This window comes from Equus quagga, chromosome 1, assembly GCF_021613505.1.
Source record: "Equus quagga isolate Etosha38 chromosome 1, UCLA_HA_Equagga_1.0, whole genome shotgun sequence".
Taxonomy (NCBI): Eukaryota; Metazoa; Chordata; class Mammalia; order Perissodactyla; family Equidae; genus Equus; species Equus quagga.
In genome coordinates, this window is record NC_060267.1 from 99,605,428 (window position 1) to 99,623,673 (window position 18,246).

At 44.7% G+C, this 18,246-nt stretch overlaps 1 protein-coding gene across 1 annotated transcript in view; it reads right to left on the reverse strand.

The window, feature by feature from the left end:
• The window catches only part of RUVBL1 (RuvB like AAA ATPase 1), a 36,954-nt gene extending 24,782 nt beyond the window's left edge, over positions 1-12,172 (reverse strand). Inside the window, exons 1-3 of the mRNA XM_046641007.1 lie at positions 11,951-12,172; positions 8,088-8,174; positions 3,947-4,079 (exon numbers count right to left, since the gene is read on the reverse strand). Of these exons, the coding sequence (XP_046496963.1) occupies positions 3,947-4,079; positions 8,088-8,174; positions 11,951-12,091 (361 nt within the window). The 5' untranslated portion in view covers positions 12,092-12,172. The remainder of the gene's footprint in view (positions 1-3,946; positions 4,080-8,087; positions 8,175-11,950) is intronic.
• Positions 12,173-18,246: the final 6,074 nt, after the last annotated feature.

Below are 18,246 nucleotides of genomic sequence, written 5' to 3' on the forward strand. Positions count from 1 at the left end.
ATGTGGGCTTTATCTCATCATTGGGTCAGATGCCTTCTTTCCCCAGCAGCCCAGTCAGGACAAAAACTCTTTCAAATATTAAAGTCAAAGAAAAGTTCTACTCTACCTTCATTCAATCTGACAGCCTATAGCCTACAGATGGAAGTTTTTGGAACAGCCCCAAAATAGAGGTTACATTTCATTTCTGCCTTACCAAATTCTTAGCTCCCAAACATCAAGACAAAAATTTTTCCAAACAACATGAATGTATCAGAAGACTGTGACAAACTTGGAAAATTCTGTACTTTTAAAATGAATTTTGATTTTTTTACATCAAAACTGTTATATCCCACAGAGATAAATTCCTCCAAATGGAATGCTTCCCGATATTTACTGTTAGATGACTGTGACATGAAATTCCTTGAGGGGGGGAAGAAAGGCATTCCCGTCTCTCACTAGGCCCCGCATTTGTTTAGAAGTTGCTCTGTGCTGACAAGCAGGCAGGGGATATGGGTGACGGACAATGAAACCGGCTGTTCGCCAGGAAAGGGGGCTGAGCGCGCCCTATCTCTGGCAATGACAACACAAACGACACAGGTTTCATCTGCTGGCTCAGGTTTCTAAATCCCTGACAGGGACCTTCATCACGTCAAGGAAACGGCACAGACTCCTTGCTTTTTATTTCTGGTCAACTAACCGCTTCCTCCCCACCCCCTCTGCCGACTTCACAGGAATTCAAAGGCAGAGGAAGAGGGGCAGCCGTCCTTTTATAAGACAGTCAATGGCCTGCCTTTTTATTCTGTGGCAGCATTAAGAAATTTCTCTTCACCTAGCTGCCATCAAAAGACGTGCACTGCCCCCTCCCCTCAAAAATAGAAAATCACAAAGCAGATGCCTAGGAAACTCATCTCTATTTTTTCAGATTTTAAAGCATTTAAGTTACCTTTAAGCAACCTAAACACATGCACTCATGTAAAGGTCAGTTTTGTCAGATTTTATCAACGTCAGAAAAATATTTTCTAAATAAATAAAAATACCTTCTAGAAGTACTCAGATATTTGAACCAGTTGTAACATCTTACTGTTTATCTCATTAATTAATAAGCTAAATACAATCTTTGGTACATGTTCATTAAATTTTTAAAAAGTACTCAGAAAGATTTTAAACCCTGAAGAGGGTCCTGTGAGCCATTTACACTGTTATTCTAGAACGATGTAAAAGTCCAAGGATGGTACTACATGTAACCACACAGGCACCACATGTAAAAACACGGGCTGAATCTTACAAACATAAAAACACTGCTAAAGAAGCGAAAGACAACACCTAAAGTAGGTTCTATTTACATAAAGTTTAAAAAGGGCAAAACCAAGCCACACTGTCTGGGGATACACAGAAGGGTGTACAGCATTACGAGGCCACACAACTCTGGCACTCTGTGAGTACAGCTGGGAGAGGTGAGGGGGCTGTGACCAAGGACAGCACAAGTCCTGTCTGCTGCTGGCCATGCTCTGCACCTTGAGCTGAGCGCTGTCTACATGAGCACCCACTTCACAATTAATCGTTAACCTACAGATCTGTTTTATACACTTTTCTATATGTACGTTATATTTCAGTTTAAAATAGGCACACACACAAAAAAAATCCAACATTTTGCGGTAAAAAATATTTCCAGTAATAAATATTTTGCAGTTTAAAAAAGTCCATATTCAAAGACAAAATCATCCCATTCACAACAATATGGATGGACCACAAGGGTATTATGTTAAGTGAAATAAGCCAGAGAAGGACAAACACCGTATGATTTCACTCATATGTGGAAGATAAACACATGGATAAAGAGAATAGATTGCTGGGTACCAGAGGGGAAGGGGGTTGGGGGGTGGCTGAAAGGAGTAAAGGAACACATGTGTATAGCAATGGATAAAAACTAGACTACCCGTGGTAAGCACAATGCAGTCTACACAGAATCTGATAGACAATAATGTACACCTGAAATTATACAGTTATAAACCAATATGACCTCAATAAAATAATTAAAAAAATAAAAAGTCCACATTCAAAGTAACACAAAACTTAGCCTACAGACACTGTTCACAATCTCTCGGGTTTAGAACAAGAACACTCAACTCCAGTGCTTACGGAGACCTGGCAGGGAGCGTAAAGACGCAGGGCAAGTCCCACGGAGACTGGAAAGCAGGCCCGCGCCGTGAAGGAGAGCGCCTGCCCAGCTTTCACCCACTGCTGCTAGGTGGGAGTGAAAGAGTCTTTCCAGAAGCCAGAAAGAGGGATTTATATGACATCTCCCAATTTCTAAATGCCGGCCACTAATTCAAAATGTATTTAAAAACACTGTGTAAATCAAACAAATTATGTCTATCAGCCACACAGAGACTGAGGGCTATCTTTCTTGAGCGAAAGGCTTCAAAGTCCACTCCCTTCTCTCACCCACTGTGTGCCAAGAACTGGGGTACAGATAAACACTGCCCACCATATCCACAGCACACAGTTAATAAACATCCAATCTGCTCCTTCCCATACCTTCCCATCTCCAAAAATGGCAAAACCTGGGAATCCTCCTCACGCCCTCTGTCCTTCAGTCCCTACATCTAATCCTTCAGGAAAGCCTGTCAGCTCTATCACCCAACGAGATCCAGAACCTCACCAGTACTTACCACCCCTGCCACCACCACCACCACGTTGGTCCAAGCCACCACCATCTCTTGCTCAGACTACCCCGTTTCTCTCCTCTCTTCTTACTGTCCACTCCCCACACCCCAGCCAGAGGGATTCCTGTAAAACCGACACCACTCTCCAGCTGCTTCTCCTTTCACTTAACGTAAAATCCAAAGCCCTAACCCTGGCCTAAGGCCTTACACAATCTTACTGTACTTAAATGAGACTTGAGCATTCTTGAGGAAAGGATTCTGGGCTAGACAAATCCATTCTTTCTTCAACTGTCATAATTTCCTTGAAGTTTGCTAGTAAATTTCCTTAAGAATACTTACCTTGCTTTGACAAGCAAAGGGACTGTAAAACGGTACAGGCCCTCTGGCAAGGGTTCATAACCTATAACTCAGCAAGTAAATCCTAGAGACTCCCACACATACAGAAACACATTAAATACTTCAAAATAGCTTAAAAGGAATAAGCCATTTATACAGGTAGGTCTGGGAGAAACTGGGATTTTCCCAGAGCTAGACCAACAGAAACAGGGCCAGGAGACTGGCCCAGAAGTCCCAGCTGGCAAGGGGCAAATATTGGGAAGAGCAGCCGTTTTCTCCTCGCAGCAAGTTTCAGAGCATGGGCTCTAGACTCAGGTAGATGTAGGTTCAAACTGCAGCTCTGCTACTCACTAGCTGGGTCGCCACAGGCAAGTTATTTAACTCCCTGAGACTCTATTTCATCAGATGCAAAATGTACACTGAGAACTTCCTCTTGGGGGAGTGAAAGGCTGTCATCAATGTAGGGGCCTGGCACATAACAAGCACTCAATATGGTGGCTCCAGGCCCGAGAAGATTGGCACCACAAGCCTCACAGTCCTGCCAGTCCCCACATGGCTTCCTCTCTCTGACAGGCCACGATTCTGGCTCAACACCCAGGACCAGGGGCATTCTGGCAGCATGACACACAATGCTTTTGGCCTAAGTCTGAACCCTTTTCAGTGGACAGTCATCACTAAAAGTATACGAATGCCAGGAAAATCTGACTTGTTTTTAAAAAAACCACCTTATAGCCACATCTGTCAGGTGAAGAACCCCAGCCCCACTGCTAAGGCCCACATTTGCTGATGGCTAAAGCACTTCATTTAGAAAAGCTGGGTTTTTGTTGTGCTTGCAAAAACAACACTAATGGCGCCAAAAGAAAAATAGCAGTGAGACAAATACAAGTCATAAGTCATTTCACAACGAAGACGCTTCGGTGCACTGGGCAAGTGAGAACAACTCCTCCCACGAACGCGGTACTCACCGATGGCCCTGCGGAAGTTCTCCATCAGCACTTCTGTCTTCTTGATCTCTGTAGAGTAAACTTCACTCCCCACCATTGGGCAGAAAGGGACCTTACTCCCCAGCTCCTGGGCAATAGCCAGAGCTAGAGCTGTCTGCAGAAAAAAGCAATGGAAATGCACTTGTTTTACATTCTTGAAAATACAATAATTCAGAAACATATGCTATAAAATAAATTATTAACCACAAACAACCGGAAATCCAGCCCTTTAACTTTTAACATCATTTGGCATAGTTCACACAATAAAAATTTGATGGCTTTTGTGGCGGTCGGTTTATGATGTAGATGGCATCTTTCATCATCCCAGTAATCACGACAGTGATCATTCATTGAGGCTCATCCAGTGCAGGCAGAACTCTCAGGGCTTCACACGACCCTCCCACGCACCCTATGTGGTAGACACTACAACTCTCCCCATTCTACAAACGAGGAGACTGAGACAGAGAGACTAAATAACACAGCCTAGGTAACACAATCCAGGAAATGGCTGGGTGGAGACTTCAACTCAGGGTTCCGGAGATCATGTTCCAGTCACAGTTACTGTACTGTTCCAAACCTGTGCCCTCGATATCAAAACAGGGTTCTGACTAATCGCTCAGAACAACACTCCTAGGTCTTTGAGACACTGCTTCTGTTTTTACAGAGATAGGAAGACACCAGTCTACAACCCACCAGAAATCAACTATCAAGGAAAGAATTCCATGATGTTCACTTTATGTTAAGCAGCTGGCAAATAGTGAAGAATGATATACAAGCTAGGATTCTGAAGCTATGAGCTGGTCTTAAGTTACACTTGAACATGTCTAGTAGACTACAAATTGATTTTTGGTAAGATAACTACAGTTGGCAGATGCTAAACAGAAGCTGATTTAACAGATGTATGGTTAACTATCAAATATGAAAAGTCAATGTTTTAAAATCGGTCCAGGACTGGGAAATGCTATGGCCTTTTAATGCCATTTTCACCTTTCCTCAACTTTGAAACAAAAGCCTGAGTAAGGTGGTTCTCAAGGTGTATGGGCTAAAGAAGAAAAAGTTTGCTACAGAAGAACAAAGCGCATCTCTGAGACGATGTTTTCACACTGGCCCAGTAAAGCTTCCTCTTAAGATTTTCTTTTCAACGCCTTTTGGTGATAGTTTTGAGACCACAGAATCTGCTAAAGAATCAGCATACAGCTTAGCACAAAAAGCACTAACCTGGTGGGCAGAAACTGAAGTTTAGTCCTAACTCTGCCAGTAGTTTTCAGTGTGACCCTGGGCACATGGCAAATCTCTGCTGTCTGACTTCCTCGTCTGTCAAATGAGAGTCGTGGGCTAGATCACAGGTAGCAAACTGCTTGCCCACACTGCTCCTGTTTTGGCCTGCATAGTCTCAAGTGTGTTTTCAAACTCAATTTGTTCCCTGTTTTTGAATGTTGGGAAATTTCACATAAAAAATCCAGCTATTTAGTTTTTTTCCAGAAAGCAGAAGGTCTGGCCACAACGGGCCCTCGTTAGCATGAGGCAGCACCAGGCACAGGCCTGCTAAGCAGCTGCCTACTGTAGCGAGGTGTGCCGTTCCAGCCCACACAGCCACGCTGCTCCCTCGTGCCAGCACGGAGGTCCTCCACTCACCCCTGCCGCCTGTCTGAGCAGGCATCTGAGTTTGCAACCTCAGGCCGATACCCCTAAAACTATAATCTCTGATGTTCTAAGAGCGAAGGAAAAATCTCTGGAGCATGACGGGCACCATGAGACAAACACACTCGAACACCAGGACTCCTAGTGGGAGCTACAGGCTGGCCATGCCCACCTTCTATCCAAACTCCACCACCTTCCCAGTCATTCTTTCTCATCCAGCTATCACTACAAGACCCAATTCCCCACCCTAAGTTGCAGACTTCAAAGTTAGCGACCATATCTGATTCAATGGCATCCCCTCACCTCTACCAAATAAGGAAAGATGACCAATATACTTCCATTAAAATATGATAAATACAGGGCCAGCCCTGGGGCCTAGTGGTTAAGTTTGGTGCACTCGGCTTCAGCGGCCCAGGTTTAGTTCCCAGGCGTGGACCTATACCACTCATCAGCAGCCATGCTGTGGTGGTGGCCCACATAGAAAACAGAGGAAGACTGGCACAGATGTTAGCTCAGGGAGAATCTTCCTCGAGCAAAAAAGAGGAAGATTGGCAACAGATGTTAGCTCAGGGTGAATCTTCCTTAGCCAAAAAAAAAAAAAAAAAAGATAAATACTTGGTTAAGAAATGCTTTGGGTGTGTCTAGTTTACTCCCATTTAAAGGCTCCCAGAATCAGGGCCAGCCTGGTGGCACAGTGGTTAAGTGTGCACGTTCCACTTTAGCAGCCCGGGTTTGCCGGTTCGGATCCCAGGTGTGGACATGGCACAGCTTGGCAAGCCATGCTGTGGTAGGCATCCCACATATAAAGTAGAGGAAGATGGCCATGGATGTTAGCTTAGGGCCTGTCTTCCTCAGCAAAAAGAGGGGATTGGCGGCAGATGTTAGCTCAGGGCTAATCTTCCTCAAAAAAATAAAAAATAAAATAAAATAAAAATAGAAACAATAAAGGCTCCCAGAAGACCAGTACATGATATGGCTACTATACGTACTATATATATATAGTATATATGTATATATATACATACTACATAACGCTAGGTCACTTGCATGAGAGATCTCGTTGAATCCTCCCAACCAGTCTATGAATTTGATAATCTAGTTTGTATTTTATAAGTTTAGAAACTGAAAATCAGAACTTACCAACTCACCCAAAGTCAGTTAGCAAGCAACAGAGCCAGGAAACCCCAATCTCCAAGATATTATTTCTTTGCGCCCACTGCCCAGGCAAGTGGCAAGTGGCACATAAAAAAAATGCTATTGCCAAAAGAAGATTAAAAAGGGGCCAGCCCCGTGGCCAAGCAGTTAAGTTCACGTGCTCTGCTTTGGTGGCCCAGGGTTTTGCTGGTTCAGATCCTGGGTGCAGACATGGCACCGCTCATCAGGCCATGCTGAGGTGGTGTCCCACATAGCAGAGCCAGAAGGACCTGCAGCTAGAATATACACCTGTGTACTGGGGGACTTGGGGGGGAAGAAAAAATAAATAAGAGAAGATTGGCAACAGATGTTAGCTCAGGTGCCAATCTTTAAAAAAAAAGATAATTAAAAGTCATTATCTTACAATTGACTGGCTTAATAACTGCCTGAAATAGGCAGGGCACGTGCTACTACTTCAGAAAGGCTAAGGGACCTGCCTCGGGTCTCGGCAAGTCAGCACCAGAGCAGGAATTTAAAGCCTATTTCTTTACAAACACAATCCCAAGCCCCTCCTCTCCTGTACCAAGTGGCCTTTGTAGGGCTCACAGTGGACGCTGGTGCATTTCAAGCATCTGGCCAGTCCCCTCACAGATGCCAGTAAACCATCCTGAGTCCTCTGCCTGGAAGGCCCTTTTCTGCCCTGCAAAGCCAAATCCCCTCCCAAACTCTGCGGGGTAAACGTCAAGTCCCAGAGCTTCACCAGCCCTCAGCGCCATTTCCTGCTCAAATTCCAGCTGCATTCCAGAGCAGTCAATACCTCGCAGCTTAGTGTTGAACTGAAGCATTCTGCGCTGTCATGATTTCCTCTCGGCCCTGGAGAGACTATAAGCCCCTTGATGATAAAGAGCACGTCTCTAACTCCTTTTTCTCTTCCATCTCTCACACAGCCAGTATAGTGCTGGGTGAAGTTAGCATTTGCAAAAATTCTTGCTGACTGAATTTCTTTCCCCCTCAAGTAAGATGTCACTCCCAAGATTTTACTAACCCCTAGGCCAACAGAAATGTACTTCCAAAGCAAAGGAGACTTGAAAGAGATAAAGGATAAATTCTAGAGACAATGAGACCCCTCCGAGAACTTCATTCTCTCTTCTCTCTCCAGAGAGAAGTCAGGATAATTTGAATGTTAGAAGCATGGGTTTTAGATATTCAATTGTATTACTGCACATTAGTTTTTAAAACATACATACAACCAATTTAGCCAAATTCTAGTTCAGACACAAATTCAATTTGGCTTAGACATTATGACCATTCTCTTGGGTAGATTAAAAAAATGAGAGAAAATGAATACCTTGCCAGTTCCAGGAGGTCCTGCCAACAAGACAGCTCTTCCAGCCATTTTCTTGCTTTTGATTAATTCTACTATCACACCACATGCCTAGACACCATGATGGAAAGAAATAATAAACCAATATTAAAATGTTTCACAGGGGAAAAGTCCAGTTTCTGGTCCACACAATTCACATACTCATTCAGTTAACACTGAGTGCCAATACATGCAGACACTGTTCCAGGTGCTGGAGGCAGTGCAGGGCAGGACAGAAAAGCCTTATGGTTATGGAGTCACGTTCAAGCGGAGGAGACAGACAGACACAAAAACACTTACAAGATCACCACCATGAAGAAAACGGGTAACAACAGAGTGAGCGGCTGGGGCAGAGGTTACTCTAGAAAAGTGACCCAGGAAGGCCTCTTTGATGACATTACATTTGATGTGCAAGGCTCCAGGGCAGTCCAGGAGTCAGTGTTCCCGGCAAAGGAAACAGCAAATTCGAAACATAGGAATGAGCTTGGCATGTCCAAGAGACAAAGGGAGGATGAAGCTGAAGAGGCAGACAGGGGCCGGAACTCGGAACGGGATCTTACAGTCCACAGTGAAGTCTGAATTTTATTCCACATGCAATGGGAAGCCACTGAAAAGGTCTCATGCTGTGTATCACGTTATGAAAATTTGTTAAGATCTTGATGGCTGCTGTACAGAGAATGGACAGGAGGGGTACAAACAGGAGCAGTGATTTTTAGTCGGGGGCCTCAAGATTTTAGACTCCAGGGGCCCACACAGCTCCTGTAATTAGAAATTAAATTGGAAACAAAATTGTGTGTATATGTTTATATGTGCATTTTTCCAGGGAACAGATTCACAGCTTTCATCAGATTCCCAAGTTAACCCACTAAGGGTTAAGAATCAATGACATACACTACTAGCTGGCCATCAGTTAACGACCCAGAATGCCGCAAAGCAAATGCTGCATGTGAGGTTAAACCTGCAGCACCATAAGACTCAATGAACGCCTTCTGAATCCTCAGGGTGAAATTACCTGATAAGTTGCTGGTGTATTTTAAATACATTCTAACTCTCTGAATATTAAGCCATTTACAGCATATATACATGCTGTGTATATATAGATATGAACATTATATATACATGGCGTATATCTATATATATATATAGATATATGTGTGTATATAAACACAAATCCCATAAATGTATTACTGATTTGTATATTCTAGAATCTTTATCTATAAAGGAGTAAAGCTGAGAAAGTTACACTTACTGAACACCTATACCCCAGGACTACATAATACAAGGCTTCTTCATTGACTTAATAACCTAATATATGGCTGTCTACAAGGTGCATTCTCCCTGCCTTAGGGCAGGCCATAGCTCTTCTCTCTGAATGGCGCCCACACTGTACCCTGCTGACGGGTCTTGTGAACACATCTTATCTCCTCTAACTCTATTCCCCATGGACTGTGGAGAAGTACCATGGTCCCACATTCAGATAGCCCCCCAAAAAATGTGAGTTCAAGGAATGTGTGTAGATATACTATATTCCAATTCTGACTCAGCTGGAAATGCAGTGCCCTTAATAGAGCCTAGAAGCTATTCTTCAGATGCCACATTTCTAAAAAGATCAAAGAACCACTACGGTCTTTCCAGAGAACGCTGTGATATCATAATCCTCAGCATTGGAACTCTTTGGGAAACTCAACAGAGGTAGAAGAGGCTTTCCAAACCTTGTATTCTCATTCACACACCAGGACCTCTTGCATTTAATCTCCCTCAGTTTAAGCTCCTTCCCTCCAGAGAAATATGTTTAGTAAATTTTAAAATTTAAAAACTATGAACTGAAAGGGCCTTTTAAGATCACCTAGTGTAACTCTCATTTTTCAGATTAGGATATTAAGCACCAGGGAGGTTGCAGATGTGACCAGAATTATACAAGGACCTGGTAGCTGGGGTGGGATGCCTATTAATTGAATAAATAAATATTGAGTCTCTATAATGAGTCAGGTTCTGGATATGTAATAATATTACCTGGTCTCTATCCTCAGGAAGATCACATTCATACCAGGGCACACAGCATCAGTTAAGAGCCGGGATTCTGGACTTACATAGACTTGGGTTTAAATCCTCGCTCTACCAATTACCAGCTGCACTCAGACCTTTGACCTCCCTACCTAACCTCTGTGAACTACAATTTCTTTATCTGGAAACAGAGTTCATAATACAGTTAGTGGCACAAATGCTAAAGGGTTTATGGGTAAAGTGTGCTGATGTCTGTAACTTACTTTGAAATGCAAAAGTGGATTGGTGGATGGATAAATGAGCAGCACCATGGATAAATGGTGGGTGGACATGATAAAGCAATAGAGTAAAATGTTAATTGTAGAATTTAGGAACACAGGTATTCACCATACAAGTCTTTCAACTATTTGGTATGTCTGAAAAGTGTCATAAGAAAGTGGGGAAGGGACAATTATTAGGGTGGAGGTAAAAAAACAAGACAATGCAGATAAAGCTGCTTAGCACAGAGCTTAACACATAGAAAGCATTCAACCAGTGTTAACTATTTGCAGTAACAGGTCCTCAGTAAACAGAAGCTGGATGAAAAGACATTTCAAAGTCACCTTGACTGTCACTATTTCCTTTTTTGGAAAGATCATGCTGAAAATGGAAACCAGAGGCTTTTCTTTGGCCCTTCTATTAGCACAATTAGGCTAGGAGGCAACAGTGTTAACCTCATTAGTAAGCGCAGGTTTCCGTGGGTGCTAAGCCATGTCAGGCAAGGGTCATTGGTCTGAACTTAGTGCTCAGCAAGCTGAGAGGGTAGCTGTAACTATCATAGAGAGAGCACTGATTTGGGAGGCAGAAATACACATGGGTACAAACCAATACCAAACTGAGTGGCAAGTGGGTAGGTGAAGCAACCTCTCCCACCCTCAATTTTTTCATCTGCAAAAAAATACAAGGAGGGGCTGGCCCCGTGGCCGAGTGGTTAAGTTTGAGCTCTCTGCTTCAGCGGACCAGGGTTTCGCAGGTTCAGATCCTGGGCGCGGACATGGCACCACTCATCAGGCCATGCTGAGGTGGCATCCCACATGCCACAACTACAAGGACCCACAACTAAAAATATACAACTATGTACTGGGGGGCTTTGGGGAGAAAAAGGAAAAAAATCTTTAAAAAAAAATACAAAGAGCTTGAATAGTTTTGTGATTATAACGTATGGGAAAGGACTTGGCATCACTCCCACTTAATAAAATTGGATCTGGGGGTATGGATAAAGCAGATTGCCCCTCTCTATAATTCCCACTTCCTACCTTAGCTCCTAGGCCCTGGGAACCAAGGTGAGCTTTTGGAAGTTGATCACTACCCTACTTTAAAACCCCCATACCCTCCCACTCCGTTCACAAAAATCCGAATCCCTTACCATGGCCGACAAAGTCCTGCAGGAACTGACCCCCCCACCAGAGTATAATTATTTTGTTTACTGGTTTAACCGTTTACCGTCTGTCTCTTACTACACTAAAACGCAAGCTTCATGACAGTACGGACCTCATCCATCTTCTTCCTCACTGTATCCCAGCGTGGCGAGGAGATGATGGCACGGAGTTGGGGGCTCCGTCAAGACTTGTCAGTGAGGTGAAGCAAGCAGTCAACCGCCCCGTGCGTGGGTCGTCACCTGTTCCCCTGGGACGGCCCCTGTCCCAGTGCCAGTGCGGCGCCCCCTCGCCATGCCCTGTAGCCCATTTTCACTCCCGAGTGACCTCGCGGGGCATCCCCGCGCCCCTCCCGGAGCCCCCACGTCAGCAGCCTCTCGCGGCAGGGCCCCCGCTCGGCGCCCCAACTCCCTGACCCGTCCAACACACCTCTCGCGCGTTCTCCTGGCCCACGAGCCCCGAGGCCGCCTGCTTGGCCAGGCCACTCTCATCCAGCCCCAGCCCCTTCACGTGGCTGTGGGATGCGATGCGCTGCGTCTTCGTGGTGCTCTTCACCTCCTCAATCTTCATCTTGCCGACGCCGGGAACCTAAACCAGCGTGGAAAACCTGGAGCGAGCACTCCACGCCCGGCGCCCGGGTTACCATGCGGCCGTTACCAGGGCGGTTTGTCAAGGCCCGCCTTGGTCGGCACTCCATTGGAGGAGGCAGGAACGCCTCCGCTCTCCATTGGCTCATGGCTGCGCCCATCACGGCTGCCGGTAGGGCTCCGCCCTCCCACTTCCGGCCGTGGGGTGGGTGGGACGGGCTTCCCTTCCAGCCGGCGCTTCCTGCTCTGGCTTCGGGGGCGAGAACGCGGAGGGGTCACGCCCCGAGTTTGAGCAGGTGCTGCGCTGAGGTTGGGGTCTGGCGTCCAGTTCTTAATCCTGCCACCCTATCCATTTTCGCATTTGAACGTCTTATCCTTCTGCGAAGCTCAAGTTATTACCTCCGGTTTGGAGATGGAGAAACTGAGGTTTAGAGCTTAAGCTTTGACTTTTGCTTACTAAGCTGTTTTGTGACTCCCAGGCCTTTGCGTCTCCCTGGGGAGGCCCAGCTCTGCCAACCACTCTCACCCTGACTGCGCTCAGGGTCCTCCGTGGAACTGTCTTTCTCTGCCTGCGCCTCTGTCTCCACCCTCTCCCTTTGTTTAAGTTGGCTGTGAATAACATTTTAGTTTCCAAAACTCTTCAACCCTGCAAGGTAGTGTAATTCCTAAAGTAGATAAAGACGCGGGCTAAAAGAGGCCCAATAACCTACCTAAGAACTCACAGCACATAATCAGCAGAACTGGAACTCCAGCTGAGAACTAAAGGCTTCACAGACTAAGTAATCCTCATCCTATCCCACAACCTCACATGAGACAATCAGCCTGCAAATAGGTCCCGTCAGGTTCCATAATGATATTACCACTGCCTGCACCACAGTGTACTCTTCCCAACCATCCAGTCGTTCAACAAACGTTTGTTAGCACCTACTATGAGCCAGATGCTACAATGCACTGGGGATACAGAGATAAAATACCAAATCTCCAGCCTTGACAAGCTTAGTTCTTAGCGGGGAAACTTGCAATGTGAGATGTGTGGGAGCAGGTACAACCAGCCCACAGGGTGTGCCAGCCCGGAGCAAGGCCACCTGGAACAGCCTGGAGGGCCAGGGAAAGCATCAAGAGGTGATCATGCCTGGGCCAAATCCTGGTGAATGGGTGAGACTTCCTCAGAAGCAGATGATGTGTCACCATTTTACAGATGAGTAAATTAAGGTCTAGAGAAAGGAGGGACTTGCCCACAGTTTAGGAGAGCTTGCATTAGGGTTGAGATAGACCTGAAGTCAAGTTCAGCTGCAGTAGCTTCTGACTCTCACATCTTCTTGTACTTCTCCATTATGAGTTTTGAATCTAGGTTTCAAATTATTTGCAAGATTATTGGGTCAATGTTTGTCTCTGCCACTAAACTGCAGGCATTATGAGAGTGTAGACCCCATTTGTGTGCATCATTTTAACCCCAGTGCCTGGCACACAGCCTGGCTCACAATTCAGCCTTCTTATAAATTCAAATAAGATTCTAGACCCCCACATACACACTTAAAGTCATGCAGTTTTGCTGCATGTGTTTTACACACTGGGTTTTATGGGCCTTGGTAACGGTTCATGTCAATGAGTGGGATCTTTTGGCATTTTCAGAGCCTGAAAGAGCTTCGGCAAGGCCTTGGAAGGCTGGGGCTGTTACTGGTGGCCTGTGATTCATCAACCCTAGGGATGTCACGTCTAGGACCCCCCAGAAGGTTGCTTAGCATCTCATTGACTTATTCCTGGTCGTTAGGCATAAGTGAGGAGCAATTCCTTTCACCATGTGGAGGAGGAAGGCTTTCCCCCAACTGGTAGTCAAAGTTAGCTGCTCTGTGGGACTAACTTCTTTGTGTGTTGTCCAGTTAGGAAAGAAGACCATTTTTACATTTATTATTTTAAGCCTCAAACTTTGGCACAAAGTAAAGAAAAAGATTTCCTTCTAGCCAAATATGGGAGTGGGGGGCAGGATAAGGATTTTAGAGCTCAGAGGAATCCCTAGGAGCGCTTGAGCCGGTGGTTTTCAAACCACATTCCCTGTAGTTGTAGAATTCTTTCATGGCCCGTAAGAGTAAGGAAGGGGAAGGCCAAGAGGGCAGGATACCAGCTCGATGCCCCTGCCTCCCCTTCCACCAGAGCTGTTTCACTGATCTGGCTTAGCATTCTCATTTTACAGGTAAGGAAACTGGGGCCCTAAGAGGGGACAGAGTTTGTCCAAGGTCACAAATCAAGCAATTGCCCGACACAAACCCAGACCCCATATCCAGTGTGGAAAGAAACTGGACCTGGTTGCAGAGCCAGACAGTTCCTTTCATTTCAACAGAAGACCATGTGGTGAGCTAATGGACAAGACACACAAGACGCATGAAGGGCAGATGAGGCCACAGTAGTGGACATGGGTTATTTTGCCTACCTGTCATCTATCCGACTTCTTCTGGCTACCATCACTCAAATTTTCTTTAGAGAACCACCCTTCCCCCACTTTGAGTCCAGGTGGTTTGGATGGGTTGACCTGACTTCCTGGCTTTGTTTCGGGGATGGCCACTGGACTCGCCTGGCCTACCAAACTATCCCATCCTCCTGGACATGGTGAGTGGTGTGGGAGTGTGAGCAGGCAGTCCAGTGACGGTCCTGGCACTTTCACGGGAAATATCAGGAAAGAGAGCTTGAGTCCTGGGTTTCCAGGTCATCTTTGCCACTTCATGGGAAGACTGCCTGAGAATGAAGCCAACACAAAGGAAAGGAAAGGTGACAGAGATTCCTAATGAAATCCTTTACGTTCCCAGATCCAGCCTTGCCCTGCCTGCAATGTAACGTGGCACTGACACTGGGGCTTAAAATAGTTTGAGTTAGGTTTCTATCCATGGGTACTGAAAATCCAGATCAATGCAATGGCACATATACAGGTAATTGTGCGGACTGCTGCATTCCAGATTTGTGGTGTGCGACAACCCCAGACCTGCCAGCTCTCTCGTTCTCTCACTCCCATGACCCTTGCTCTTCACCTCCAGTCCCTCAACCCCTCTTTTCTCCAGTCCAAGCTTGATCATCTCAGCCACTTGGTTTCCAACTGTTCTGCTCCCTCCTTGCCTTGATTTCTTTCACACCTAACCTATGAACCCACAAGCCCAGGTCAAGCCTACCTCTGCCTTCTCCACTGCCTCATGAAGGCTACTGTGTATGTCAGATGGCAATCACTCAGTGGCCCCATGGAGCCGTTACACTGTCATGGTCTTCAGCCTCAGCTGAGCACTGAGAGGTGCCCAAGCAATGATTAAGTATTCCATTAGTTAGGATATTAGTTCAGCTTCAATAACAGAGAGATACAAAGTAACAGTAAATTAAACAAAATAGAAGTTGCTTTTTCTCACATAAAGTCCAAGCAGGCATTCCATCTGGTGGGCTGGCTCTATAATCATCAAGGACCTGTCCCCCTTCTGTCTTGTTAGTCCGCCATTCCACACACTTTCTTTTTTTTTATTTAACATTGGCACCTGAGCTAACATCTGTTGCCAATCTTTATTTATTTATTTTTTTCCTTCTTCTCCCAAAAGCCCCCCAGTACATAGTTGCAGATTCTAATTGTAGGTCCCTCTGGCTTTGCTAAGTGAGATGCCACCCCAGTAGGGCCTGATAAGTGGTGCCATGTCCTGTGCCTGGGATCCAAACCCATGAAACCCTGGGCCGCTGAAGCAGAGCATGTGAACTTAACCACTTGGCCACGGGGCTGGCCGCCCCCACACACTTTCTGTCAGGTGATCCAAGATGGCTGCTCAAGCTATCCCCAAAGAGGCTGCATCTGAACCAGCAAGAAGGAGAAAAGAGGGAAGGGATATGCTCCTTCCCTTTAACCTTGACCTCAAGCTGCACCATCATTTCTACTCACATCTCAATGGTCAGACTTAATCAGATAGCTACAAATAGCTGCAAGGGAGGCTTGGAAATATATTCTTTAGCCGGACAGATATGTACCCAGCCTAAAATTCTGTATCTACATAAAAAGGGAGAATATATTGGAAAACAACTCTTAGTCTCTAAGCTTCTATCTGCCAGGCGCTGCAGGGTTCTCCTTGCATCCTGACTCAAAGGCAGACATGACCTTCCTCCTAGCCAAGGTAACCCTCCTAACTGGGTTCCAGATAACAATCTGGGCCCCAGTCCATCTCTCAGAGGCCTCACTCCACCCATTTCCATCTATTCACCTGGCTCATTCCCCACAGGATATAGACATACTCAATCTTAACCATCTTAAAACACACATCATATTCAATGGTGAAAGACTGAAAGTTTTTTCCCTAAGATCAGAAACAAGACAAGGATGCTTGCTTTCACCACTTCTATTCAACAAAGTATTGGAAGTTCTAGCCAGAGCAATTAGGCAAGAAAAAAATAAAAGGCACTCAAATTGGAAAGGAAGAAGTAAAACTACCTCTATTCTCAGATTTCTATATAGAGATATAATCCTGTATATCAAAAACCCTAAAGAATACACACACACACACACACACACAGAAAACTATTAGAGCTAATATATTCAGCAAAGTTGGAGAATATAAAATCAACACACAAAAATCAGGATATAAACAAAGTCTTTCCCATTTTAAAACACACATTTTTTAAAACTGACATTTTTTGCAGAAATGGAAAAACCCATCCTAAAACTCATATGAAATTTCAAGAGACTCCAAATAGCCAAACAATCTTGAAAAAGATAAACAAATTTGGCAGTCTCCTACTTCCTGATTTCAAAACTGACTACAAATCTGCAGTAATCAAAACAGTGTGATACTGGCATAAGGACAGACACAGAGATCAATGGAATAGAATAGAGGGCCCAGAAATAAACTCTCACATATATGATCAAGAGTGCCAAGACCGTTCAATGGGGAAAGGACAGTCTCTTCAACAAATGCTGCTAGGAAAACTGGATATCCATATACAAAAGAAATAAGTTGGACCCTTATACAATATATAAAAATCATCTCAAAATGGATCAAAAACCTTCATTTAAAAGCCTAACCTATAGAACTCTAGAAGAAAATAGGGGTAAATCCTCATAACTTTAGATTTGGCAATGGTTTCTTAAATATGGCACCAACAGCACAGGCAACAAAAGAAAAAATAGATAAGTTGCACTTCATCAAAATTAAAAACTTTCATGAATCAAAAGACTATTTCTCAAAAGAGTGAAAAGACAACCCACGAAATAGATGAAAATATTTGCACATCCTATATCTGATGAGGATTTAATATCTAGAATATGCAAAGCATTTCTACAACTCAAAACAAAAAAAAAACCCACACAATTAAAAATGAGCAATGGACTTGATAGATATTTCTCCAAAGAAGATATGCAAATGGCCAATAAGCACATGAAAAAAATGCTGAACATCATTAGTCATTAGAGAAATGCAAATCAAAACCACAATGAGATCCTACTTCACACCCACTAAGATGGCTATAATAAAAAACACAGAAAATAATAAGTGTTGGCAAGGATGTGAAGATATTGGAACCCTTGTGCATTGCTGGTGGGAATGTATAAAAGTGCAGCTGCTGGGGCTGGCCCCGTGGCCGAGTGGTTAAGTTCGCGCGCTCCGCTGCAGGCGGCCCAGTGTTTCGTCGGTTCGAATCCTGGGCGCGGACATGGCACTGCTCATCAGACCACGCTGAGGCAGTGTCCCACATGCCACAACTAGAGGAACCCACAACGAAGAATACACAACTATGTACCGGGGGGCTTTGGGGAGAAAAAGGAAAAAATAAAATCTTTAAAAAAAAAAAAAAAAGTGCAGCTGCTGTAGGAAACAGTTTGTTGATTCCTAAAAAAGTTCAACACAAATTTACCATATGACCCAGCAATACCACTCCTAGATATATACTCCAAAGAGCTGAAAACAGGAACTCAAACAGGTACTCGTACACTGATGTTCACAGCAGCATTAGTTACAGTAGCTATGATATTGTGATTTATAAGAAAAAATATATATTTGGTCTTCATTCCCATTTCTGGCATCAAGCTATTAAAATTTGGGATTTGGGATTTCCTAAGTGATGACAGCAATAAAGGTATCCCCTATTATATTGAGGAGATGACTTTTGGAAAGCACCTAAGGATGGGGC